Here is a 27,532-nt window from a genome sequence, read left to right on the forward strand (position 1 = left end):
ACTGCCAGCATTGCCTCATAGAACACTGAATGGAAATATTTGTTAAGCAAATTTGCTTTTTCTAAAATTGGGGAGGGGAGGAGTCTTGTCCCTCCCCTTTACTGTATTACTAATTTTTCTCTGTTTGCATCTTCACATTCACAATTACTTTCCAAGCTTTTCTTGGTGCTTCCTGATACTGTGTCTGTCATCCTCTATCTTTGATCGCTTACAATTTATGAATTAACAATTTTTTTCCTATACAGCTACTTATGTAGAAAATCATAGTAGTCTCTTACTTTTATTTTATTTTCCATAGAAAAAAAAATAGTTGCCCTTATAGTGCAGCTGTTCTGCTTTCCCCTCCCTCCCTATTTTTATCTCTAGTTAATGGTTTTACAACAATTGGTAGGAAGAAACAGTTCGAAGATCCTACCAGTTGTTGTTCTTCCTATTACATCTACCAATTGTACCTCTGAACACCCCCCCCCTAGAAAAAATGAGGAGCTTGGCGACAACCCCTCCGGAAGATACCCCCCACCCCCCAGGAAGAAGAAACTTGGCATGGGAGGGCCATGCCTCCCCTAAGAAACAGCTACTTACCCACCCGAGAGAAGAAGCAGAGCATAGACCTCTTCCTCCTCCTTCTTTTTTTTTTAATTATTTATTTATAATTATACAATCTAATTTTACAAGAATAATTCTTGTTACATTAAATACAGGGAAGAAAATTACAAACCAATAAAACTCTTACAATACACCATATTGATTAACCCCTTCTTAGACCACAATAATAGGGGGTGATCAAGCGTAAATTTTGAGAGAATTTTAGAGGAATACAAAACCAAAGAAAAAGGCATAATGTATCAAGCGCCCATTACTACCAATGTCCCTCAATTCTTGATGATCTTCTTAACATCTAGAAATTCCTTCAGATGGTTAGGAGAGAAAAAACATATTTAACTCCCAAGTACCTAACCAAGCATTTGCAGGGGTATGCCAGAAGAAACGTTGCTCCTAAGTTTATAGTCTGTTGTCGCATTGAAAGAAATTCTTTCCTCCGTTCTTGTGTAGTCTAAGACTACACAAGGACCTCTTCCTCCTTCTGTGCAGTTGTTTACAAGTCAGCAGGCAGCAGCTGAACCAGAAGTGTTCTATCTGACGTCAGTGAGAACCTCCCTCCAATGCAGAAGGAGCCTCTGACATCAGAAGGAATGCTTTTGGGACAGCCACTGCCCTCTGATTTCTATGGGGTCTTTAAAGTCGGCAAGAAGGAAGAGAAGGATTAGACATATGCAGAGAGGTACAGGCAGTCCCTGGGTTAAGAACATCGGACTTACGTTGGACTTGGACTTATGAACTGAGGTCCTGCCTCTCCCTTCCTGTGTCAATTCACCCCATCTTCCTCCCTTCCTGTCCAAATGCACCCCTTCTCCACCCTTCCATGTCCCAATGCGCCTCCTCATTGTTCTTCCCTCCGTTGTGTCCCAAATTCGTGCCTCCCTCCTGCAGGTGTTTACCTCCTCTGGCCGGCTCCCTACTCCCAGATGCACTTCTCTTTGCAAAGTTGCAAGCAGCAGCTCATACACGCATCCCAAGGCTGACCCAGAAGGCTTTCTTCTGACATCAGAGGGAAGACTTCTAGGTCAGCTGTGGGTTGCATGTAGGAACTGCAGCCGCAGCTTTGCGAAAAGAAGTGTGGCTGGGAGGAGAGAGCTGACCAGAGGAGGTAAACATTCACGGGAGGGAGGCACAAATTTGGAACTCAGAACAGAGGGAGGAAAGGACTATTAGGGTCATGTTGGGACAGGAAGGGAGAAAGAGGGGTATGTTGATACAGGAAGAGAAAAGCAGGGTCACATTGGGACACTGAAGGGAAGGGAGGGAGCACAAACTTCAAACAAAGGATGGAAGGAAGAAAGGGGTAGGAGCATGAACTTAGGTCACAGAATGGAGGGAAGGAAACATGAACTTGGGACATAGGATGGAAGAATGGAGGGAGTGAGGGTTAGAGATTCGTTGTTCTCCCTCCCTAGCAGCATTCAAATCCAAGCTAAAAGCCCACTTTTTAAAATCTGTTTTCAACTCCTAACTCCCATTCACTGCTTTCAGATACCTATACCCACTGTATCATTTCCTCTACCATAATCTCCCCAACCCCCAAATGTCTTGTCTAAATTAGATTGTAAGCTCTTCTGAGCAGGGACCATCTATTGTATGTTAAAATGTACAGCGCTGCGTACGCCTTTCAGCACTTTAGAAATAATAAATAGTAGTAGTAGTAATTCTGAGCTGGGGAGGGAATAGAAAGGGAGAATTATTAAGAACATAAGAATAGCCTTACTGGGTCAGACCAATGGTCCAGTAGCCCATTTTCACAGTGGCCAAGCCAGGTCACTAGTACCTGGCCAAAACCCAAAAAGTAGCAACATTCTATGCTACTGATCCAGGGCAAGCAGAGGCTTCCACCATGTCTTAATAACAGACTATGGACTTTTCCTCCAGGAATTTGTCCAAACCTTTCTTAAACCCAGCTACATATCCGCATTTACCACATCCTCTGGCAACGCGTTCCACAGCTTAACTATTCTCTGAGTGAAAAAATATTTCCTCCTATTGGTTTTAAAAGTATTTCCCTGTACACTGTACACTGTAACTACAAGTGTCTCCTAGTCTTTGTAATTTTTGAATTTTGACGGAGTGAAAAATCGATCCATTTGTACCACTCAGGATTTTGTAGACTTCTATCATATCTCCTCTCAGCCTTCTCTTTTCCAAGCTGAAGAGCCCTAACCTTTTTTAGTCTTTCCTCATATGAGAGGAGTTCCATCCCCTTTATCATCTTGGTCGCTCTTATTTGAATCTTTTCTAATGCCACTATATCTTGAGATAAGGAGACCAGAATTGAACGCAGTACTCCAGTGATACAGAGGCATTATAATATCTTTAGTCTTGTTAACCATCCCTTTTTTAATATTATGACAGGAAGACCGCTGTCATGTCAGAAGAAACCCTGCAGTGCTCTAAAATTGCACCTAAACCTGCTCCTAGAAGTAAGCAGATTAGGGAAACAGCCCTGCTGAATAAAACCCCCAAGTGAAAAGTAGCACTGCCTTGACCCGATTATACTTGCCTAGCTCTAGTTTAGGAACTGCTAAGGGCAAAGAACTACAGGTCCCAACAGGCACTAGGCAGGTGGTTGCAAAACCCAAAAGTGGATTAGCTCTTGCAGCCAGCCCAGCTGTATGCAGGGCTAATCAGCAGGGAAGCTACCGAGGCTCAGCAGCAAAGAGCCAGAGAAACACAGCTGAACCTAGAGGCAATCAGCCCAAAAGAAAAAAGAACTGTATGTTTTTAAATTCGCAAGCCAATAAAGGGGAAAAACAATCATTTCCCAGAAAGATTGTTTTGATTTTTTTTTGTCTGTATTTTTCTTTGGTTACCTTTCTGACTGTGAAACCTTAAGGAATTACTAGTAGTGGGGGTGGGGGTGGGGGGGCACTGACAGCTACCAGGACTAGTGTCACACAAGAAACCGCTTGGTCAGGCAGGCCCCTAGGCCGGTTCATATGGGCCTGGCTAGGTGTCCCTGCCACAATATTTCCTAGCATCTTGTTTGTTTTTTTGGCTGCTGCCACACATTGGGCAGAAGGTTTCATCATATTGTCTACAATGACACCCAGATCCCTTTGTTGGGTGCTAACCCCCAGGGTGGACCCTAGCATCTGGTAACTGTGATTTGGGTTGTTCTTCCTAATATGCATCATTTTGCATTTGTCCACATTAAATTTCATCTGCCACTTAGACACCCCAGTCTTCTAATTTCCTAAGGTCTGCCTGCAATGTTTCACAATCTGCATGCGTTTTAACAACTTTGAACAGTTTAGTGTCATCTGCAAATTTAATCACTTCACTCGTTCCAATTTCCAAATCATTTATAAATAAGTTAAATAGCACTGGTCCTAGTACAGATCCCTGTGGTACTCTACTGTTTACTCTCCTCCATTGAGAAAAATGACCATTTGACCCTACCCTCTGTTTTCTGTCCAATAACCAATTCCTAATCCAGAAATGAACTTTGCCTCCTATTCCATTACTCTTTCATTTTCTCAAGAGCCTCTTGTGAGGAACTTTGCCAAATGTTTTCTGAAAATCTAGATACACTACATCAACCGGCTCACCTTTATCCACAGGTGTATTCACACTTTCAAAGAAGTCAAGCAAATTGGTTAGGCAAGATCTCCCTCTCCTGAACCTATGGGCATGGGTGTCTGAGAGGGAAAGAGAGATGGTGCACATAGGGAAATGAAGAAAGGTGAATTGGGCATAGGAAGGGAGAGAGAAATATTGGACATGGTGGTGGGAGAGGCATGAGGTACAGATGAATGAGGAAGAGAGAGATGAGAGGGAGAAATTATTGGATGTGGTGATGGAGTGAGAACAGTGGGGCAGATGAAGAACAGAAGTGTAAACCTCCTATCTTTCTATTTAAACTACAGTACTGTATTTTGAGGACTGTTTCTTTAATGTTTTTATAGACTGTCCTGTACAGGATCCGAGATACATACAAATTCAACTTAAAAATGGTTTAAAAAAACGGAACTCATTCTTAGCCCAGGGACTGCCTGTAAATAAAACCCATGGGAGGGAGACACAAAAAGGTACCTGGTAGGGGATAATTGGTAGGAAGCAGTGGCATAGCAACGGTGAGAGGCGCCCGGCGTGGTGGCGCCCCTCCCCGCTTCTCTGCCCCCCATCCTCTTCCCTCCTTCCCCTCCCACGCCCCTTCCTTTCCTTTTCTCTGTACCTTTTTAACGTTCCTGGCATGAACAGCAACCCCAACCTGCTGCTCATACCAGTAAAACAAAACTACTTTGGCTCGGTCCAATATTAGACCATTTACCCACCTCCATTCCATTGTCCTCCGGCCCCACACTACAGCTTGAGTTCTCAAGCAAAGTTCTGGGCATCATCATGGACTCCTCACTATCCTTCAATGACCACCTCCACTCCTTGGTAAAAAAAAAATGCTTCTTTAGCCTTCATATGCTGAGGAAAGTGAGATCCTGTTTCCATCAAAAACACTTTGCCGTCCTTGTACATCCATCATCCTCTCCAGATTAGACTATTGCAACTCTATCTACTTAAGCCTAACTAAGAAAAGCCTCCACAGACTCCAGCAGATTCAGAATGCCGCAGCTAAGCTTATTTTCGCAAAAAGTAAATTTGATCACGTCTCACCACTTCTGTCCAAGCTTCACTGGCTTCCAGTAATCTCCAGGGTCCACTTCAAATGTGCCTGCCTAACTTTCAAGATCCTTCACGGCATTCTTCCTCCCGTTATTCCACTATCTTGGAATTCCTCTAATCCTAATTCCACTAGATCCTCCCAAAAAGTAAAACTATCCTTCCCTTCTATAAAAGGTATATCTCATGCTGGAAAACTAGGGACATCCCTCCCCTTTAGAATCACTGAGCTCTGGAACAACCTTATATTCCCTCTCCAAAACTCGAGCTCCCTCCAACTCTTCCGAAAACATCTGAAAACTTGGCTTTTCTCAAAAATGTAACACCTCCCCCCTCTCCGGTACCCTAAAACCCTCTATATCTTCTTTACACATAATCCTATAACCCTCCTTTGGAGTTCCTTTCTATCTTAGTCCTGTAAACCGTGCCGAGCTCTACGATTGCGGAGAAGATGCGGTATACAAACCTAAGGTTTAGTTTAGTTTAGCATTGGCTCTTCCTCTGACATCACTTCCTAGGCGCGGGTCCAGGAAGCGACTGAGGAAGAGCCAATGTTGGCACAAGCAGCAGGTTGGGGGTTACTGCTCACGCCGCAAACATTAAAGAGGTATGAAGGAAGGGAAGGGACGCACGTGCACGGTAGTGGGGGGATGGGGAAGAAGCAGGGGGGAGAGGAGGATGGGTACCGGCACCCAAAGTGGACCACCCCACCCCTTACTACGCCACTGGTAGGAAGACAATTTTCGTACCAATTGTCATATCCTACAAATTTTCTTCCTACCAATCTTACGTATTGTCTTCCTATAAATTGTCCACTAGCTAACAGCTCTTCGTAGTATTCGCCTATCTAAACAAAGCTAGTTTTCTTGAAGTCTAGGGCCCTTATATTTAACTAGTGTTTTAGCCCGTTACATTAACGGGTGCTAGAGTAGATGTCTGTCTGTCTGTCTGTTTTTTGTTTTTTTTTTATTTGTCTCTCTCCTTGGACGCTGTCATTCTTTCTGTCTGTGTCTTTCCCTGGCCCCATGTCTGTCTATCTTTATTTCTAACTCTATCCTCTTCCCTCAATCCTGCATGTGCCCTTTTTTCTTTCTCCTCCCCACTTCCTTCCAACGTCTGCTCCCCCTGTCCTCCACACTTCCATTCAGTGTCTGTCTCCCTCTCTCTACCCCTTCCATCTATTATTCACCCTCTGTCTTGCCCCTTCCATTCACTACCCTCTCTTCTCTTTCCATCCAGTGTCCGCCCTCTCTCTCTCTGTTCCATATGGCCTCTCTCCATCTCCTCCTTTTTTTTCCCTTGGTCTAGCATACCTTCCTCCTTCCCTCCATGCCCTGCCATCTCTTCTTCCCTCCAAGCCATTCTCTCCCCCTCTGCTCCCTTTCCTCCTTGAACTACTTCATCGGGCAGCAGCAGCATTCACAATTCATTACTGTTGCTGGCTTCAGGTCTTTCTCTCTGGCCGGTCCTGTCTTCATGAAAACAGGAAGTAGGCAGGACCGGCCAGAGAGGAAGGCCTGAAGCCGGCAACAGCAGCGAATTGTAAATGCTGCTACTGCCTGAAGCACCCGAGGCAGACGCTTCTCTCTCCTCCCAGCCCAACCCCCGCTGACTCTGCAACCCTCCCAGCGAGATGACTTTAATAACAAACCTCCCTCCAGCGTTGGCAGCTGCAGCACGCTAAACAGGCTGCTTCGCGGCTTTCTTCTGCCGTTGAGTCCCTCTGTCGCATCATTGATGACATCATCAGTGATGGGGCAGAGGGACTCAACTGCAGGAGAAAGCCGCAAAGCAGCCTGTTTAGCGTGCTGCGGCTGCCAACGCTGGAGGGAGGTTTGTGCCGGTATGTGCAGAAGCGGTATGTCCCTCCCCCTCCAGTACCTGTGCAGCACTTTACGCGGCGCATCCTCCCACGATCCTGAGTCGGCCACAGCGCTCGAGTGTGGGCCCTAACTGCGCATCCGCTCTCCTGCCTGCCACGGACCTACGGATCACGGAACACGCAGGTGGGAGTGCACATGCGCGGCTAGCGTTTTATTATATATGATGTGCCTAGAGAGGGCAGTATGGAGCATGCAGATCTCATTACAGTTAGGAATGGCTAGGGAGAGCATTCTGGTTAATTCCGTCAAACACAACGTTAAAGGCAAATAGCTGGCATTGGTTAATGCTCATGTTCACTGTTTTCATATTCCGTGTTAGGGGAAGGCTTTCTGTGGCTCATGCTATGACTCACTGTGTATTCTTGGAGAGGTTTCACCATCAGCACGAGTGAGTCTGTAACATTCTTCTTTCTTATAGAAACAGTTGATGGTGATTGGGATGGATGTGTATCATGACCCAAGCAGAGGCATGCAGTCTGTGGTCGGGTTTGTTGCCAGCACTAATCAGTAAGTTACGGTAATTTTTTTTTCTTTATTACTTTATTTGGCCACTACTTGTAGGACATCTGTGAGGGTTGAAATTATAAATTTGCAAAAACATGTTTGAATTGTATAAGAGGGGATAAAGTGGCAGTAGGGAAACCTAGCCTGCTGCTGGTATACTCAAGGTTGTGGGCAAGGGTTGTTTATTTTCTTGTATGTCAGCAGGATGTTAAGTGCCTTAGACAAACTATCAGTCTTGTACTCCTAATTATTTTGCAAGCCCTGAGCTCTTTTCTCTGATAAATTTTTTGTTATCAAGATATCTTATCACCCATTCTGATTCTGTTAAAAAAAAAAAACACAACCCCACACATACATAATTGGATATCATGGAGGCAACATTAGAAAGCCATATAGATGAGTGCAACTGGTATATGTGTAAAAAAAAAATTAAGTTTAGAAAGAGAATATCTGGGCATGCTAAGGAGATAATGTTCCTAGATGAAATAAATGATTGCTGTATGGAGCAGCTGGTTCAGGAACCAACAAGAAGAGAAGCAATTCTAGACCTAGTCCTTAGTGGACCATATGGCCTGGTACAAGAAGTAACAGTTCTGAGGCCCTTGACAGTGGTGATCATAATATAATCAAATTTAATGACTAAAATAAGTATACCCAGGAAATCCAATATTTTAGTCTTCTTTTTGAAAGTTGAATGCTATGATACGAGGAGGAAAAGGCATACACATTTTTCAAAAATATTATCCTGAAAGTCCAGATCAGATACATTCCAAATTTTTTAAAAGATAGAAAAAGGGCCAACCAACCACTGGCATGTTTAAAAGTAAATTGAAGGAAGCTATTAGAACTAACATCCTTTTTTTTTTTTTGTACTAACCAGGGAAATGATATTTATTCATTGTAATAATTTGTTAATGGCCCCCACACATCTTGAAATTTATTAAAATTTCCTTTATGAAGAGCTAATGTTCTTTCCATTTTATAAATATGACACACTGAATTCTACTAGAAACTATAGTTTAATCTACTCCAATTTTTCCAATTGCATGTTATTTGTTGTATGGCGACTCCTGTTAAAATAAGTAAGAATTTATAATTTTTGGAAGATATTTGGCTCTTAGCCCTCGTAGACATGCCAAATAATACTGTATCATACGATAATGCCACATAATTTTCTAACAAACTATTAATTTGGCCCCAAATTGATTTCCAGAAAGCCATAATAAATGGACAATAGAACAATAAATGATCTAAAGTCCCTGCTTCAAGATGACAATGCCAGCATCTATCCGACTTAGAGCAATCTAATTTTTTTTAATGAAATAATGGGGAGGGGGTAATTTTTTGAATTTTCACTAGGTGCTTTGAATGAAAGGAAAGTCTTTATTATATGATATATGTGTTATGATATATTGAAGAGTTGGGAGGGAATGGGATAAAATATATTGAGTACGATTAATTATAGAATTTCAGGTGATATATTTAAGTTAAAATGATGTTACTTTTTGTTACACTTGATGTAAGTTATAAAAATGAATAAAGAATTTAAAAAAAAAAAGAACTAACATCCTTCAGAAAATGGAAGAAAGATCTAAATGAAGATAATAGAAAACAGTATAAGGAATGGCAAGACAGCCAAAACACTGATAAGAGAGACAAAAATAACCATACTGGGTCAGATTAATGATCCATCTAGACCAGTATCCTGTTTGTACAGTGGCCAATCCCGAAAATAGATGTGCAGACCCCAACTCTGTCTCCAGGAAAGCCTTCTTCAGCCACATATACAAGTATATGTAGAATAATTTACTGCATGGTTATTATTTTTATGTGTATATGGCAGCAAATTTTGCATAGCTCATTTTCTATGATTAAAATTAATTCTACATGTAAGAAATATTTCTAATATTTACATATTGAACTTTGTTTTATACATAAGTGTGTGGGGCGTGGGACAGATGAAATTTCCACTAATATTGAGGTGTTAATTTGTGACTGACTTTTGTGTTTAATTTTCTTCTCCTGCTACACTGGTATATCTCCTGTCAGTTCCCTCACGAGGTGGTATTCGCGAGTCGTCTTTCAAATGCCACATCAGGAGATTGCGGATAGCTTGAAGCTCTGCTTGGTGGGTGCCTTGAAAAAGTTCTATGAGGTGAGGAAAGCTCAGGTGCCAGCTCATTAGAACAAAAGGGTATCCTATGGAGGAATCCTGTGTGAGCAGAGATGCCCACGTGTTTCATGTAGTCTAGAATACAATGGGTTTTTTTAGACTTTTTAGACTATTTCTACTTTTTTTTTTATATAATCTTTATTCATCTTAAAACACTTTCAATAAGTGTAAACAACATAGATTATACATTTAACACTTTAGACATTACTTATAATTTTACAAGATTCATTTAGAACATTACTCTCTCCCACCCCTCCTAATCATTATCATTAAAGTAATGCAAAAATTTTTTATCATATGTTCAGAATTATATTATACATATTTAAAACTTAAGTTATTTATATGATAAATCAGACTTATTTATCAAACCTCAAAAAAAAACAACAACCCACCCTTCTTTCCTATTATCATCTGTATAAATAATCAATTAAAAGCCCTTATAATCCTCCCACCCTCCCCCCTTCCCTGGATATGCATTTATCTAAGAACAAAAAATCATAACTATAATAATTCTACAAAAGACGACAATGGGCCCTAAATTAAGTTAAAGTTTTTTGTATTCCCTAATAAATCAGCATTCATTTTCTCATATTTGTAAATTAGACATAAACTTGCCCACCAGAATGTAAAGTTAAGACGATCCCAGTTCTTCCAGTTTCGTGTAATCATTTGTATAGCTGTACTAGTCATAATTAATAAGAGACGTCTTTTATATTTATCTAGGGGATCCTTGATATGTCAAATGGTACAACAAATTACTATTTCATAAGTTAATGGGATCTCAGATTCTAAAATATTATTATGTCCCCAAATTGATCTCCAAAAAATCAATATCTTAGGGCAATAAAACAGTAAATGATCTAATGTTCCTATGTCTAGGTGACAGTGCCAGCACTTATTAGAACTAGAATTATCTAACGTAGTCAATCTAACTGGGGTCCAAAAAGAACCAAGTTTGTTTCATAGATGCTGAAGCTGTACACCTCATCCTCCAAGACCAAATAAGTGGCCATCGAGATGCAGAAATATACTGCTTAATCTCAGGGCTCCAAATATCTCTAAGAGCATTTTTGGGTTTCTTATTCATAAGTTAATTTATACCACTTGGCGGCTTGATGTCCTAGCATGTCTATTTTTGCAAATGTAATTAATATCAGCAAATATTGAATTCACTTAATACCTCTATGAGTCAGTAATGTAGCCAGAACTGATTTTTTTTGTAGGGGTAACTAGTTAACATAGGTGGACTCTAGGCTCACCATTTCCTTGCTACCTCTCCTTTTCCTTTCCTCCTTCCCAGCCAAAATGTAAAATACCTTCTTTGTCGTCCCTTCAGACCTGCACAATACGGATAGGTTTAAGCTCCTCTGCCAGAAGGTGGAGACTGAGAACACATTGACTTTTGGCTGTAGTACATGTGGGCTGTCCAGTCCTATCTACAATCAGTCTGTTCTCAGTCTATAGCAAGTGTATAGCCTCTGTAGTCTTACCTCTGGTTAGTTAGGGCTTGCTGGATCTGGTTAGTAGCCTTTTTGGTCCCTGTCTTCCTGTCCGTATAGAGCTTGGGGGGACCCTTTCAGGAGTCCGTCCAACTTTGGGGGTGCCACACTAGACTGGTCAGTTCCTCCCCCCCCATTTTCCCCCACCTCCCCAAATATTTTTCTTAGAGGTTCCTCAGCTGTAAACCTTGCCACAGTTCAGGCAAGGCATACAGCTTTGAGAGCCTATGGGGGTCTGCTCATTTGTTAGTTAAAGTTGTACTTTAAAAAAAATAAAATCCTGAGGCAGTGCTGGATCAAGGAGGCTGTTGCTTCAGCGTACCTTCTTCAGAAGAAACCTGTTCCAGCTTTCTTCAAAGCTCATTCCACTAGGGGTAAAGCAGCTTCTTGGGCTGAGTTCTCTTGTGTCTCTAGTGGATAACTGTAAAGCTGCGATATGATCTTCTCTCCATTCCTTTGTTCGCCACTACCGTGTGGACTTGCAAGCACGTTGGGATACGGTGTTTGGTAAGAGTGTTCTTGTGGTGGCCCTTCAGGAGTCCCACCCATGATGGGTACTGCTTTGGTATGTCCCATCCGTTCTGTGCCAGTCTGGAGGGATGACAAAGAAGGAGAAATTAGGTTCTTACACGCTAATTTTCTTTATTTTAGTCCCTCCAGATCGGTACAGACCCCGCCCTGTTGTTTTATTCTGTGTTTTTCATGAAGAGTACGGTTTGTTTGGGTTTGTTTGGGTTTTTTGCAGTATCTTATATTGGTTTTTGGAGAGTATGTTAAGAGTAGCGGCGCTTGGTTCATCTGGTTTAGCTGGCGAATTGTCGGGACATTTTGAAAGTATCTTGTTCTAATCAGTATCCAGCAGTGTCTCCTTTTTGTCTTCTCCCATTGTGAGTGGGGTTGGTATGTTTATAGTTCACAGTTCTTCCAAGTTTATTAAGAATTTGTTATATCGCTTTATCATATATTTCAAGGTGGTTGTACAATAAAATCAAGGGCAGTACAAGTAATTAACCCAAAACAGCTAAAATAAAAGGACAACAATCGGGACAATAAGACAGACGAAACTAAACAAACAGGTACAAAAAGGAACAGGGAGAACTGCAATATAATTTAAGGAAAGAGTGGAGAACAGGAAAATACAAAAGGATGGGGTAACAAAATGTGAGTCCAAAAGCAATGGACTAAGTAAAGTTTAAAAAATCCTTAAAAGGACAGTTAAATTTGGAAAGCATCGTTAAAAAAGAACATTTTAAGAGAAGACTTGAATTTCTCCAGGGTTGTTGTCTCTCTTAAAGAGTTCGGAACTGAGTTCCAGATGGAGGGAGCAACAACTGAAAAGATAGTATTTCTCCTAGTATTAATATGTCTCAGCGACGGAATTACTAACAAGTTTTGTTCAGAGGTTTGAAGGGTGCCTGGTGAGTATAGAATCAGAAGTCTGTTTATAAATTCTGGCTGCCCTGTTTTTCTTGTTTTAAAAGTCAACAATAATGTTTTATAAGTAACATGGTGATCAATAGGAAGCCAATGAGCTTTAACTAGGAGGGGAGTAACATGGTCAAACTTCTTGGCCTTAAAAATGATTTTAACGGCAGTATTCAGGACTATCTGTATTATTATTATTATTATTATTAGGTTCTTATATCCCGCCATACCCAAAGAGTTCTAGGCGGTTTACAACCGTTACATTAGGATCCGGTCTGAACCCGGATTTACAAAAATTTTGTCGGAATTGCAGGTAGCGCGGAAGGAGGCACAGGTTTATCATAGTTGGGTTAGAAGATAAAATGGAGGGAGTGGGAAACCAGAAGAGGGGGGGGGAGAGGGAGGTGGGGGTGGGGGGGGTTGGAGTGTATGCGGGGAGTAAGGACTAAGGGTCTTGTTCGCGGAAGAGGTGTGTTTTGAGAAGTTTTCTGAAGTCTAGGTAGGTCGGGGCCTCTAGCATCATTTGGGTTAGCCAAGGGTTCAGCTTGGCCGCCTGGAAGGCGAAGGTTTTGTCGATGAATCTTTTGAGCTGGCATGATTTTATGGAGGGGAAGGTAAACAACTGGATTCTGCGGGATTTCTTGTTGGTGCAATACATATTGAAATGTGGGGAGAGGTATTTTGGTGGCGTCTTATCTCTTTCTTAGTGATTCCTTGTTTTAAGGCATTACTGTAGTCCAGACAAAAGATGACCAGAGAATGAATGAGAGTGTTTAGAGCAGAATGTTCGAGGAGTTTGGCTAGGGAGCAGATCATGCGGAGATGATAGAAACATTTACGAACAACTGTGCTTATATGATCATGAAAGGTGAGGTTTTCATCAAAAGTGATTCCTAAAAGCTTGATTGTATTGACTGACTGAACCAGGGTAGACTTGAGTTTAGTGGAAGAAAGTAGAGAAGAACCCTTCTTAATTGGGAATATCATTGTTTTGATTTTATTAACATTGAGTGACAACATGTTAGAGTTGAGCCAGTCACCAATTTTCTCCAGCTTTTGATTGATAACGGAGATGTCTTATGGGTTATCCTGATTGATAGGATGGATTAGCTGGATATCGTCAGCATAGGCATAAGCAGTAAAGCGTGCCCAAGCGTGATCAGAGGGGCCAGAAAAATATTAAAGAGAAGAGGGGAAAGTATTGAGCCCTGTGGTATACCAAAGTCGTTTGAGGATGTATCAGATAAAGAGCCATTAAATGAGACTTTTGATGTACGATCATTGAAATATGAGATAAACCAGTTTAGTATTTGATCGAATATTCCTATTTCCTCTAACCAATGAAAGAGTAAGTGGTGATCAGTTGTATCAAAAACTGAGGACAAGTCAAAGGAAATCAGTATGACGGAGTTATGATGGGCCAGGTGGTAAATAATGTTAGTAAAAAGGCCAACAAGCGAGAGTTTTGTTGAATGGTGTTTTCTGAATCCAGTTTGATTTGGATGAAGGGTATTGGTGTTTTCCACAAAGTCAGAAATTTGGTTGAAGACAATCTTCTCAGTAATTTTAGCTAAGAAGGGGATGTTAGAAATGGGATGGTAATTTGTACTTTCAGCAGCACTAACTTTAAAGTCTTTAATGGTTGGGTAAATAATGGCTTCCTTCCAAGATTTTGGGATGGAACTTGTGGTAAGGCTAGTGGAAACTAAATCCAGTATATGAGGTCCAAAAATAGCAAAATTGTGTTTTGAGAATGAATGGAGGGATGGAATCTTTACTGCTACCTTTGATGTTCATAGAATTAATAATTGGTTGAATCTCAGAGAGTGAGGGAATTTTGAAACGGGAACACTTAGAAAGGAATAAACAAGAGGTTTGAGGATCAAAGGCAGAGTGAGCAGAAAGAGTTGATAGAACAGAGGAGTGGAATGAGGCTCTGATTTTCTGGATTTTGTTCATAAAGTGGTCTGTCAGGGATTGAGCAGAAGGGAATTGTAAGGAGTCTGAACGATTTAAATGATCTGTGGTCAACGAGCGAACAATCCTATATAGTGTTGATGTATTTTTGGCATTAGAGATCTGTTTAGAATAGTAAAAAGATTTAACTTTCACTATTTTAGATTTGTAGTAGGAGTTTTTTAATTAGGAGTAGTTCAGAGGAGAACCACGGATTTTTATGATGACGAGAAGAGATAAGTTGGGTTTGGAGATGAGCAAATTTATCTTAGAGAGTGAGAGCAGAATCATTCCATGCTGAAAGAAGATCATCGATGTTTGCGTCTGGAATAGTATCACTACAGAAATTAAAGTTAAAAGAGATAGTAGGGGCATCTAACTTTGAATAGTCTCGGAAACTTATGTGGTTGGGGGTTCTGAGAAAAAGTATTGGGAGACTAGTGGTGAGAGACAGTAAGAAGAAAATGATCTGATGCTGCAGTGTTAGATACCACAACCATGTCAAGAGTATGGCCTGCTCTATGAGTAGATGATGATATTAATGAGAATAAGTTAAGGTAATTGAAGAATGTCCTCATGTCGGAAGTGCATGCGTTATTGGAATCTTCAAAATGGATGTTAAAGTCACCAAGGATAATAGGGCTGTTAGAGGAGGTACAGAAGTCAAAGATCATAGATTGAAGTAGTGTAATCCTGTCTTGGGAGGGAGCTGGTGGGAGGTATAGGAGTAAACACTCAGGCACCACATTAGTTTTCAATTTAAATTGGATGAATTTAAGGGGACTATGATGAGAAGAAAATTCAAGGTCAAAAGCAAAGTTAGATCGATGAACTATAGCAATCCCTTTCCCTCTTCTACCAATGCGGTGATTGCAATGGAATGTAAATCCTGGAGGACAAGCGAAAGCTAGGTAAGTTTCTTCACCATCTGAAAGCCATGTTTCGGTTATGCATAAGAGGTCAAGTTTGTACTGGGTAATAACATCATTTAAGAGATGAAATTTAGTTTTAAGGGACTTTGAATTAATTAGACCAAAATTAAGGCTTTTTTGGAGACGAAGAGCCGGTTCCGCTTTTACCTGAGTAAAATTAGAAATTGTTGTTCGGAGGTGAGAGGATTTGTACTGGGAGACATTTCGCCTGCCTCATATGACCGGTATTTTGGACGAAATGCCAGCCATTGAATGAGTTGATGGAGGAACTGAATAGTCTAGCTGAGCCTCAAAGAAAACAGGCAAAAAAGTAGTAGGGAAAGACATAAAGAATGGAAAAAGAGTACTTTAAGGACATACACAAAGGAGCGCGTCAAGGAGCATTACCTTTGCTATTCGTCAGACTGATTGTAAATGAGACTGCACAACCCACTTGTACTACAGCCAAAAGTTAATGTTTCTCAGTCTCCACCTGCTTGCAGAGGAGCATAAACCCATCTGTTCTGTGCCAGTCTGGAGGGACTAAAAGAAAGAAAATTAGCAGTTTTGAAACAATACATGAAACAATCCAGAGTCTGCCCCAAGTCAGCTAAAGCATGGCAGCCAGCATGTTGAGTTGCTGATACCAGCAACATAAGTATGCCCAGTTGCAGAAAACTGAACATGCTTTCAGTGCCAGCATTAAAACCTCAATGTACTACTGCGCTTCAGCTGACGTAGGATGAGCTCCAGATTGCTTCAGCTAATGAGGTTTGAGAACCCCTGCCAGCTATATAGTTGGGGGGCCCAGATCCACCTTGTAGCTGTGTCCCTGCTGTGAGTAGCTTTTCAGGGCTTTCCGACAAAGACCCCCCCCCCCCCCCCCGATGCTCAAAAGCTTGCCGTACAAGTAAGACTGGTTGAAACCACTCTTATTGGCAAGGCAGCTCGGGTTCTCAGGGGCTTTTACCAATCACGGGAGCAGACACCCTATGCAAATGCAATACAAGGAGCTCATTAGTATTTAAATGAACCCTCCTTGTAATTCTCAAAAGGGAACACCTACTTCTTACTAAGAAAAGTTTACTGGCAGGTCTGGAGCTGCACATAATACATGAACAGCTGCACCCATACATATCCAGCCTTAAACAAACAAAAAAAGCCAGAACCACAGTCAGCTGAGCTGGCAGAGGAAGTGTGATTAGCTGATTGCAGCTCCAGTGAGACCTGCTGGCAGAAGTAAGGAGCAGTGGCAGAGGGCAAAGGACACTGTAGAGGAGCCTGAGCTAACAGCCCGGGGATGGGAACCACTGGGCTTGCTCAGAAGAGCTGTACCTACCATTTAGCTCTTCTGATCAGGCACCAAGCACAGTTCCTCCCCTCTTTTACTGGGCTACTCAGCACAAATAGTGTGCATATAATTTGCATGCTATTTGTGCTGAGCATGACACGATAAAGTAAAATCGCTCCTAACCCAGTATTTTTTACCAGGTTGCTGGAATTTTGAGCATCAGGTCCTAACTAAGCAACCACCACTTTGCTTTTATTCTTGCAGAAGTGCAATGGATTTTTATCAATGTGGCATTGTTCAGGGCATGTGTTCATATTCTGCTTTTCCTTTGCAGGTAAAGGTGGTGATGGTTTTCTAGAGCAGTATGGAAATATAAAGTATTCCCAATGTCGGGAAGAATATTCTTTTGCATTTGGCATGTAATTTCATCTTAGGGCTTTTTTTTTTTTTTTAATAAGAATTGCCATCTCCGGATCAGACCCTGGGTCCATCAAGTCCGGTGATCCGCACACGCGGAGGCCCCGCCAGGTGTACCCTGGCATAGTTTTAGTCCTCATATCACTGTATGCTTCTCAAGGGAGATGTGCATCTAATTTACCCTTACCCGTATCACTCTGCCACTCTTAAGGCTCTTACAAAGCCTGTGCTGCCTGTTCATTAGCTTGATACTGGAACTGTTTTGTTTTCAGGTGAATCATTGCTTACCTGAGAAGATCGTGTTATACAGGGATGGTGTGTCAGATGGACAGTTGAATACAGTGGCTAATTATGAGATCCCACAACTGCAGAAATGCTTTGAAACCTTTGCAAATTACCACCCCAAGATGGTGGTGTTCGTTGTTCAGAAAAAGATCAGCACCAACATGTACTCAGCAGTTTCTGGACAGTTTGGCACACCTGCTCCAGGAACAGTGCTTGACCACACAGTCACTAGCAAGGAATGGTAAGTTTTAAGAACAGTATGTTATCTAGTTTTCACAGGGGCAGAAGCACGTACAAAAGGCAGATGGCAATGACTGTGTGGTAAATTGAATTGGGCAGAGGATGCATAGTAGTACCTGGAAGATGTGGACTTTGAGGCACAGAGCTGTACCACATTACACATATTTGTAGAGAAATATAGCTCTTAACAGGGTATGCAGGCTTGAGGGAGAGAACTTCAGCTGCCCCAAAGTACACACAAAGGGAATACAGTGTTGTAACATTTTTAATTTGTAGACAAGAGAGTACTAACTTGCTTTCCAGTGCATTAGGAATGGTATGCTGAACCTTAGGGTACTCTGTCCATTCTCGTGAACATGCTGCAGAAAGATGTCAATCACAGCTTTTGAAACCTCCTCCCCCTCTCCCAGGAGTCTGCTGCTCCTTTCAGTTTCTCTTTCCGCAGGCGAGCATGAAAGGTGTCTTCTGATCTGCTCGTTTTTCTTTTGCAATAGTTTTGCGGAGGGGTTTTCTCTAGTCACGGTGTTTTTTTATGAAATTGAAGATCCCTTTCGATAAGGGTCTACTCTGCCTGTGTGGTCAGACCATGGTACCCTCTGCCATTCCCTAGTAGAAATTAAAGATTGCTGATTATTTGAATCCAGATAGCTAATGAGGTCCACTAGGTTTCCTTTTTCATGTGTATTATCAGGCAGAATAAATGTTAACCCTAATGAGTTCATAAATGATTTAAAATTGATCACATCCAAATGCAGATTAATATCTCCTATTACCAACAATCTAGTTTAAAAAAGCTGCTCTATCTCTTTTATAAATGTTGATACCAGCAGCCTGATTCCAAGTAACAATTGCCAATGAAACCAGTTGTGCAGTGCATAGAAGTAACTTGTGCTTTGGCAAACATGTTTAAAATCAGAAAATCAAATTTCTATAGTCATTTCACACTTTGCTGTGCGGTTACCATAAAGGATATTTAACAGCAAGATTATTTTGTGACTGTTTACCTGCCATTCCTTGCGGGTTAAATCAGCTGACACACACACACCCCTCGCTGACACTGGCAGAGGACATTGATTCCATTTAACTGTGAAGTCAATGCCAGTAGTGCGTGCACCTCATTGTCGCATCAATGAAGGAACATGTCTAATGAGCGCTTCTTTGTGCGCTCCTTCTTGTAGCCTTTGTGGGAACTTTGAGGGTTTGGGTTTTTTGTTTTGTTTCTTGGCTTTATTCTCTTAAGATATGGAATGTTTTCAGATTTCTGTGCTGACTGGATTGGATCATTATAGCTCTCTGATTTGTAATTTCAATTAGTTCAAATAAGTTATCCTTGAATTGTGCATTAATTAGTGCCCATTCAGTGCATAATAAAGTCAATTTGCTATTTGATTTGTAAGGGTCAAGGTATTGGATTTTTTTTGTGTGTCACTGAGGCCTGGTTATTACCAGAAGATACAGTGATTATTAATTCTCTATGTCCCCCAGGGTATTGTGCTTTCAGTCAGTTGTGAGAAGGGAAAACTGGTGGTGGTGTAATCATAATTGCTTAGTCTTAAATTTACTAAGTTAGAGGCTTGTTATCTGCAAGGTGTTGAAGTGCTTTATCTTTCCTCATCTTTTTAAAATATTATTTTGTGTGATCGCTCCCAGCCGGGGCCCAGCACCAATTCATCCCAAACCAGAGGCATTCCTTATCTATGCGCCACTCTGGATTTAGTTGACCCATGGAGAATTCTCCATACCTCTGAACGGGATTACACTCATCGCTCCAGGGCCCATAACACCCAATCTAGAATAGATTATATTCTTACCACGCGTAGGGCCTTCCTAAATGTGGATGCAGCGGTCATAGGCCCGGCTGTGATCTCCGACCACGCGATGATTTGGATTGATGTGAATGTGGGCTTTGGCTTACGGGGACCTGCACGCTGGCGCTTCCCTAGTTATTTGTTCTCTGATGAACATTTCAAAACATACTTAACATCTAAGTGGGATGAATTCCTAGACTTTAATGGTCAGCATTGCAATGATCTGCAGTTGTTTTGGAACACTGTCAAGGCAGTGCTCAGAGGAGATTGCATAGCCTACGTAATAGCGCGCAACCGCCGTCTATCACGGGGAATACTTAGGTTAGAAAAGGAACTTGCCCTAGCTAAAAGTCGTTACACCTACAACCCGACCCGAACCTCTAGAGAACACTTGATCTCGGTGGAAACAACCCTTAATTCCTACATACATGAGCGCACGGTGAAAATGCTTTTGTACCAAAAATATCGCTATCATCGCTATGGTAATCGCGCAGGGAAGTTATTAGCCCGATTGACCTCCCAAGCTAGGGGTCATCGCTATGTGTTGGGGTTGCGGGATAGCCTGGGTTGTCTCCAACATACTACTGGCCAAATTGCACAGCTTTTCATGTCCCACTTTCGGGGGATATACGGTTGCCAGGACTCGGGGGCAGAACCCCTTATTAGGGATTATTTAGTGGATTCTGGATTACAGCCGCTTTCTGATTCGGATGTTGAGTTTCTTAACGCACCCATCACCCCTAAAGAATTGCATAAAGCTATCCAGAACCAACGAAACTTTTCTGCCCCAGGGCCGGATGGTTTCACGGCAGAATTCTATAAATTATTATCAGGGCAGCTGAGTCCCTATTTAAGGGATTATTATTCGCATGTAATTCATGATGAACAATTTCCTGTAGGCTCCAATGAGGCACTAATTACGTTGATTTTGAAACCTGGCAAAGACAGTACTGCTCCCGAGTCCTATCGCCCAATTTCTCTGCTAAATGTGGATATTAAAATACTATCTAAAATATTAGCTGATAGGCTAGCGACCCTTCTCCCCAACATTATAGCATCAACACAGGTGGGATTTGTAAAGGGTCGTCAAGCGGTACACAATGTACGTAAAGCACTGTTGTCCTTAGCTCACACCCAAGTTAATAACATTCCGATGCTCTTGCTTAGTTTAGATGCGGCACAGGCATTTGACCAGGTCAATTGGAAGTATCTTTTTGAGGTGTTGAATTATATGGGTATATCTGGATGGTTTGCCGCGGCGCTACACACATTATATTCGACACCTACAGCAAGATTACTTGTCAATGACATTATTATTGACCCAATTTCTATAGAGCGAGGCACTCGACAGGGATGCCCCCTGTCGCCTCTACTATTTTTGTTGTACTTGGAACCATTTCTTCGTACAGTGTCTTTGGACCCTGACATTGTGGGTGTGAACATTGGGAACCACTTGCTCAAAGTGTTAGCCTTCGCGGATGATCTCCTCTTTTTGCTCACGGATCCCCATCATTCTGTCCCGCATTTATTGCAAGCGCTTGACAAATTTAAATTCTATTCGGGTTTTACGTTGAATTACCAGAAATCTCTGGCTTTGGCCAGCCCACTGACACTGCAACAGACATGGAGCAGCCAATTTCCATTTGCATGGGCCGTGAGCTCGATTCGCTATCTGGGGGTTTGGATTCCTAGAGACCTTACGACCCTATACGACAGCAATATCACCCCACTGCTTCGTGACACCACACAACATCTGCAAAATTGGTCCACTTTCCCATTATCGGTGGCAGGCCGGGTAGCTCTCTTTAATATGGTGCTTTTTCCCAAATGGTTGTACCGCTTTCAGGTCCTGCCTCTGCTCCTATCTTACGCCCATAACACACGATTAATGAAAAATTTACAACATTTCCTCTGGGGCGGTAAGCGACCCCGTATGACATTTCTTCGGATGTGTCTGCCTAGGGATAGGGGGGGTTATGGTTTATTAAACATACGTTGGTATGCTATGGCCTGTCAGATGCGACATATTAATGATTGGTTTAGAGGGACCTCTGATTTTTCTGCTACACCACTGGAGCTATCTTTATTGGCTCCGTTTCATGTGAGCTATTTCTTGCATGTGGCGGATCCAGGGATCCGTCCTTTGGTGTCGCACTATCCGATCTTTGCGCCAGCTCGGCGAACCTGGAAGTGGGTCTGTAAAACTGCTATACTGCCTGCTGGGGTGTCATTATATTTACCTATACAGGGCAATGGAGCTTTTCGGCCGGGATTGCAGAATGCTGCCTTTCCTAGGTGGAGGGAAAAGGGACTTCAATATCTTTTTCACCTGTTCTCGGAGGAGGGGACCTTGGCAACATTTGCGGAGCTACAACACACCTTTGACTTACCGCCTACTGATCTATTTGCTTATTACCAGATTCGACATTATATCCAGTCTTTACCAGTGACCGTTCTCACAGAAGACAGCAGGGATGCACTTTCCGAACTCTTTAGTCTCTCAGCCCAACAGCGGATTCCACTGCGGTTTCACGTGGTGGGGATCCGGGACTGTCAATCGGGCACCAACCTGGACATTTTGGTGACGGCGTGGGCCGAGGACCTGCAGTGTACATTAACAGCCCAGCAGCTACAGCGGGTATTGAAGAACATTCAAAGGGTGTCTCCTAACATAACCCACTGGGAAATGCAATTGAAGATTGTTATGAGACTTTATATTCCACCGGAATGTGCTGCCCGGATGGGAATTACGACATCTCATTCCTGCCCGAAATGCAGCCATGCTCACGCTTCTTTGAGCCATATGTTTTGGGCATGCCCCAAAATTCAACAGTTCTGGAGTCACCTGGGACGCTATGTTACGTTGCTTTGGGGGAGGCGTTGGCTCCCACAACCGAGAGCGCTATTTGGTTTTTATAACATAGCCACGCCCAAACCCAGGGGAATGTCAGCTTTTATCACCAGAGTGCTTTTACTGGGGAAGAAAACTATCCTTATTAACTGGCTTTCGCCTGATCCTCCGACCTATGCACAATGGAGATCCCTGATGATAATTCATGCCACGCTGGAGCGGAGACTGGTGGGTGACTTGGAGCATGGCCCGGGTCGTAGATTTTGTCAGACTTGGGAATACTTTTGGCAGGACCTTACACCACGTGCTCGCAGTAGACTTTTGAACCTTTAAGGTTATCTCTCAACTTTTGGCATGGCTTTGGACTCCCGGGATGGGGAGGGGTGGGGGAGGGGGGAAATGTTTGTACTGTTACTTCTGATTGATGCTCTTTCTTGTTCTTGCCTATTATACTTGAAATAATAAAAAAAGCATTTGAACATAAAATATTATTTTGTGTCACTGTGTTCCTGATGCTTTGTCTTTCATTTATGAAGATTTATTTGCTTGTCTTAACTGCAACTAGTTTTTTTTATTTTTTATAAATCTTTATTGATTTTCTAAGCAGATAAAAATGAGAACAGTATGGGCTGAATTCACGAACCTGCCCGATCGGGCCCGATCCGGGCAGGTCCGACAAATTCTTCAAACTAAAATATGCAGAAAGGGGCGATCAGAGGAATGCCCTCATCTGCTGGCACGGATCGCTGTTGTGCAATCCACGCACATGCACAGACCATCTGTAGAAGGTCACAGGACCGTCTGAGCCTCGACCACATTTAAAAAAAAAAAACTTTTTAAAAATAGTTTTTAGCTCTGCAAGCCCATGGTGTTAACCCACTTTAAACCCGCAGGTTAAAACCATGGGCTTGCGGGTAGGGCAGGAGAGATTCAGGGAAGAGCAGGAGAAAACTGGCATTTGGGGCAGGCAGATCGGGGCAGCGGCAAGCAGATTGGGGCAGTGGCAGGCAGATTGGGGCAGCGGCAGGCAGATCAGGGCTGCAGGAGGCATTCGGGGCTGACAGGGCAGAGAGCAGGACTTCAATAGAGCAGGAGAGTCGGAAAGACATTTTCGACTAGTCCCCAGCAGTCGTTTCTTGATCGGCCAGCCCAGTCGGATCATGAATTTTGTGTTGTGAATCGCGTCCCTGCCTACTTTGCATGTGTTTCTCCTCATTTGCATGCACGGATTCAAATCGGATCGCAGGAGAGGTTAGTAAATGGGGCCGAGGGAAATCTGGTCGCAAAGGGGTCGCAAACCGATCGGTACACGATCGGTTTGCTTTGTGAATCTAGCCCCATACATTCACAGAATTTTTTTTTTAAAAACCCCAGCACTTACAAACTTGCAAAATACTAAAGCAAATTACCCATCCCTCCCTCCCTGGATGTGTATGCAAAGAAGACTTAATCAAATTAATTACTAATCATTAATTTGTTTAACAAAGGACTCTAATGGACTCCAAATTTCTTTAAAATTTTTCCCAGATTGTTCCGCTAACATTCTTTCGTAACGATAGTATAAGCAAAGTGTTTCCCACCAAAGGGTAAAATTTAAACGGTCCCAATTTTTCCAATTTCTAGTGATCAATTGAATGGCCACCCTAGTCATTATAAGAAGAAGTCTACTTTTATGTTTATCAGTTGGACTATTAGATGTTAACAATGTCCCAAATAGAATTACATCATATGACAACGGAATATTCACTCCTAGAACAAAATTAATTTTTCCCCAAATTGACTTCCAGAAGTTACGTATTAACGGACAATAAAATACAAGGTGGTCCAGTGTCCCAATTTCAAGTTGACAGTGCCAGCATCTATTAGATTTTGTACTATCCAACTTTTGCAATCAAACTGGAGTCCAAAATCTTCTATATAACAGAAAAAACAAAGTTTGCCTCATAGATGCTGAAGCTGTACAACTCATCCGTCAGGTCCAAATCCATGACCATTGAATAACATAAATATTCTGCTGTGTTTCTATGCTCCAAATATGTTAAGCTTGTTTTTGGTGTTTTCAAAAGATATTCACATATTATTTTATACCATTTGGCAGCCTGATGACCCTGAAAATCCACTTGGAAACATAGCTGGCAGACTGTGTTGACTTACCAAAATATGCCATTCAGGGAACCCTTTCTGAATGGCTTGTTTAATTGCATCCACTTAAAATCTTGAGTTTATGAAATATTAAACGATTGTTGTAATTGAATTAAAGAGGCCAAATTATCATCCGTAATGACATCATTTAAGGTTCGAATGCCTGCTTTTAACCATTGTTTCCAAAGGATCTTTGAATTGCCTATCATGATCTTGGAGCTTAACCATAGGGATTGGCACTTTGTTTTCTGTATCGGAATTGGAGTTAAACGATCAATAAATTTTAACGTAGTCCAGGTTGAATGAAAAATATTGTCCTTATAAATTCTAGGAAGCCTGATACTCAAGATATGTTTTAAATGAAGTGAAGGAAACAAAGAAAAATCCAACAAAAGCTGCAGTGAAAATGAGTCACCAAACACAAAACAAAAAGGAACTGCAGACAGGATGTACAAGATGCAGGCTATGTTTATTATATCAATTATCAAAGCGGTTAAATATTACCACCCTTCAAACAAACCTAAGGACCCAACACGGTCCATGTTTCGGTAAACACGCCTTCCTCAAGGGTCCAGGGTTGTTAAGGTTTGACTCAAAACCACAAATTAAAAATGAAAATGATGATAAACTCCCCAGATGGAAGCAGGCTGAGGTTATTCTTTTGTTTAAACCAGATAGGTATTTTAAATTTGTGGATCTTACCGCCCTGTCTCCTTACTGGGTGTTGATTATAAGATTTATACAAAAATTTTGGCGGCTCGACTTCAGCAAGTTACCTGCTGTTGTGCACTCAGACCAGGTGGGGTTTATTGTGGACAGAACTACGTTTGATAATATTAGGGGAACCTTATATGTGATTGAACTAGCTCATGCCAATAATATCCCCTCATTGGTCCTTTCTCTAGATGCAGAGAAGGCCTTTGCTAGGGTTCAATGCTCTTATATATTAGCAGTGTTGTGTCGTTTTGGCATCTCTGGGCCTTTTCTGCATTGGTTCCATTTATTCTATACTCATCCCTTGGCGTCTCTCTCTATTAATGGTCTATATACTACGCCTTTTGAGTTATATCGGGGAACGAGACAGGGCTGCCCCCCTCTCTCCTCTGTTATTTGCTCTCTCTATTGAGCCTTAGGCTCGTCTCCGGACATCCTCTGGGATAACAGGTATTGGGGAGTTAGGTGGTATGGAACATCGCGTGTTATTATTTGCTGATAATATTTTATTGACTTTGAGTGATCCTCAGTGATTTCTGACCAGCTTGTCTTCTCTTCTGCTGGGTTTTGACTCGGTGTCTAGTTTCCAGACTAACTTTAGCAAGTCAAAGATTTTGAACATTAATCTTTTGGATCCCGAGGTGTACACTTTGAAAAAACTTTTTCCTTATCAGTGGGCGACTAATTTAATTCGATATTTAGGTGTTAACCTGACTAGATTTGTTAAAGATCTTTATGCGTATAATTTTCCTAGTAAGCCTAAGGAGGTCTTGTGGATTTGGATTGATAGGAGGGCTTGAGTACTTCTTGAGTGGGATGAGTGAATGCGGTAAAAATGGTTATCCTTCCTAAATTTATTTATTTATTTATGACTTTGCCTATTTCCATCCCTAAGCATTTTTTTAAATTTACTGAATAGAAAGATTTTTGGGTACAGCTGGAAAAAGAAGCCTCTGCGGGTGAGTAGGTCAGTTCTTTATCAATGTAGGCAGTGGGGTGGCATGGGACTCCCTCATTTTGCTCTGTGCCATAGGACATCACAACTTCGCATTATAGCAGCATGGTTGGGAGGGCTGTTGGCTCTTTGTCTTCGCATAGAACAACAGAGCGTGGAGAGTATTCCTCGCTGGGTTCCGGCCTTGGCTTCCTCTTGATAGGCTCCGCCAGCTCCTGCCTGACCTCCCAGTTCTTATGAGAGTACCTTTGGCTACTTGGATTAAGCAACGAGCCAAATTGTTCCCTGAGAGACAGTATTTTCTCCAGTCTTCTATTTCCTTTGTACTGGATTTTCCCCCCAACCAATATTATAAGACCTTTCTTAATTAGGTTAAACTTTCTCTGCAAACTCTTGGCCAGGTTTGGGAGGGGGATTCTGTCTGTGCTTTTGCTGATCTTGCTTAAGAGTATGGTGTTGTCCCTCAAGATTGGTTTCAATAACACCAACTGCGAGCATTTTTACAAAGAAAGGGCCAGGAGAAACGAACTTTCAGAAACATTGAAGGAGCAAGCTTTGCGTAAGGGATTGGGTAGGGGTGGTGTTAGTAGATTATATCAGGCTTTGTTGGTTCAGACTCATTCTTCCCATGGTCTTGTCTCCTGGTGGGAGATTCCACTTGGTGCCAGGATTAGTGCCTTTGGTATTTAAACATCTATTTAAGATCTCTGTTTCAGCCTCTCTGATGGAGAATCTATCATTGGTATCTAACTCCGGCTCGTCTTTCTAAAATGTTTCCTACCTGTTTTGGCCTTTGTTGGCGAAACTGGCTCACAGGGAATGTTTTTTCATATATGGTGGGATTGTCCTAAGTTGCAGGTTTTTTGGTCCTCTGTGCTTTCAGTTTTGAGTGATGTGTTTCATGTGGCTTACCCCTTAAGCATATATTATTGTTTGTTGCATGTCCGGCCTCATGGACTTCCTACACCTGCCTACTCTTCTGCCAAGCATATGTTTGTGGCAGCTAAGCTTTTGTTGGCTCGGTGGTGGAAAAAGCCTTACTTACACACCCTTGAGCATGTATTGCATAAACTGGACTATATTTGTTTGTTTCTTTCTCTAAAACTTGGGAGCCTTATTTAACTTGGCGTGCAGCTTCTTTTTGACTGTATAATGGCACTCGGGGGGGGGGGGGGGCTTGCTTATTGTTTTTCTTGTGTTTTCATTATCTTTGCAGTTGGAGCCCTGGGATTTTTTTTTTTTGGGGGGTGGA

The 27,532-nt window shown here is 42.0% G+C and overlaps 1 protein-coding gene across 8 annotated transcripts in view; it reads left to right on the plus strand.

The window, feature by feature from the left end:
* Nucleotides 1-27,532, plus strand: part of PIWIL2 (piwi like RNA-mediated gene silencing 2) — a 318,267-nt gene that overhangs the window by 277,275 nt on the left and 13,460 nt on the right. For all 8 annotated transcript variants that reach the window (XM_033950153.1, XM_033950155.1, XM_033950154.1 and 5 more), the window contains 3 exons: nt 7,528-7,616; nt 9,663-9,768; nt 17,558-17,811. In XM_033950153.1, the coding sequence (XP_033806044.1) occupies nt 7,528-7,616; nt 9,663-9,768; nt 17,558-17,811 (449 nt within the window). The remainder of the gene's footprint in view (nt 1-7,527; nt 7,617-9,662; nt 9,769-17,557; nt 17,812-27,532) is intronic.

Source organism: Geotrypetes seraphini, chromosome 6, assembly GCF_902459505.1.
Source record: "Geotrypetes seraphini chromosome 6, aGeoSer1.1, whole genome shotgun sequence".
Taxonomy (NCBI): domain Eukaryota; kingdom Metazoa; phylum Chordata; class Amphibia; order Gymnophiona; family Dermophiidae; genus Geotrypetes; species Geotrypetes seraphini.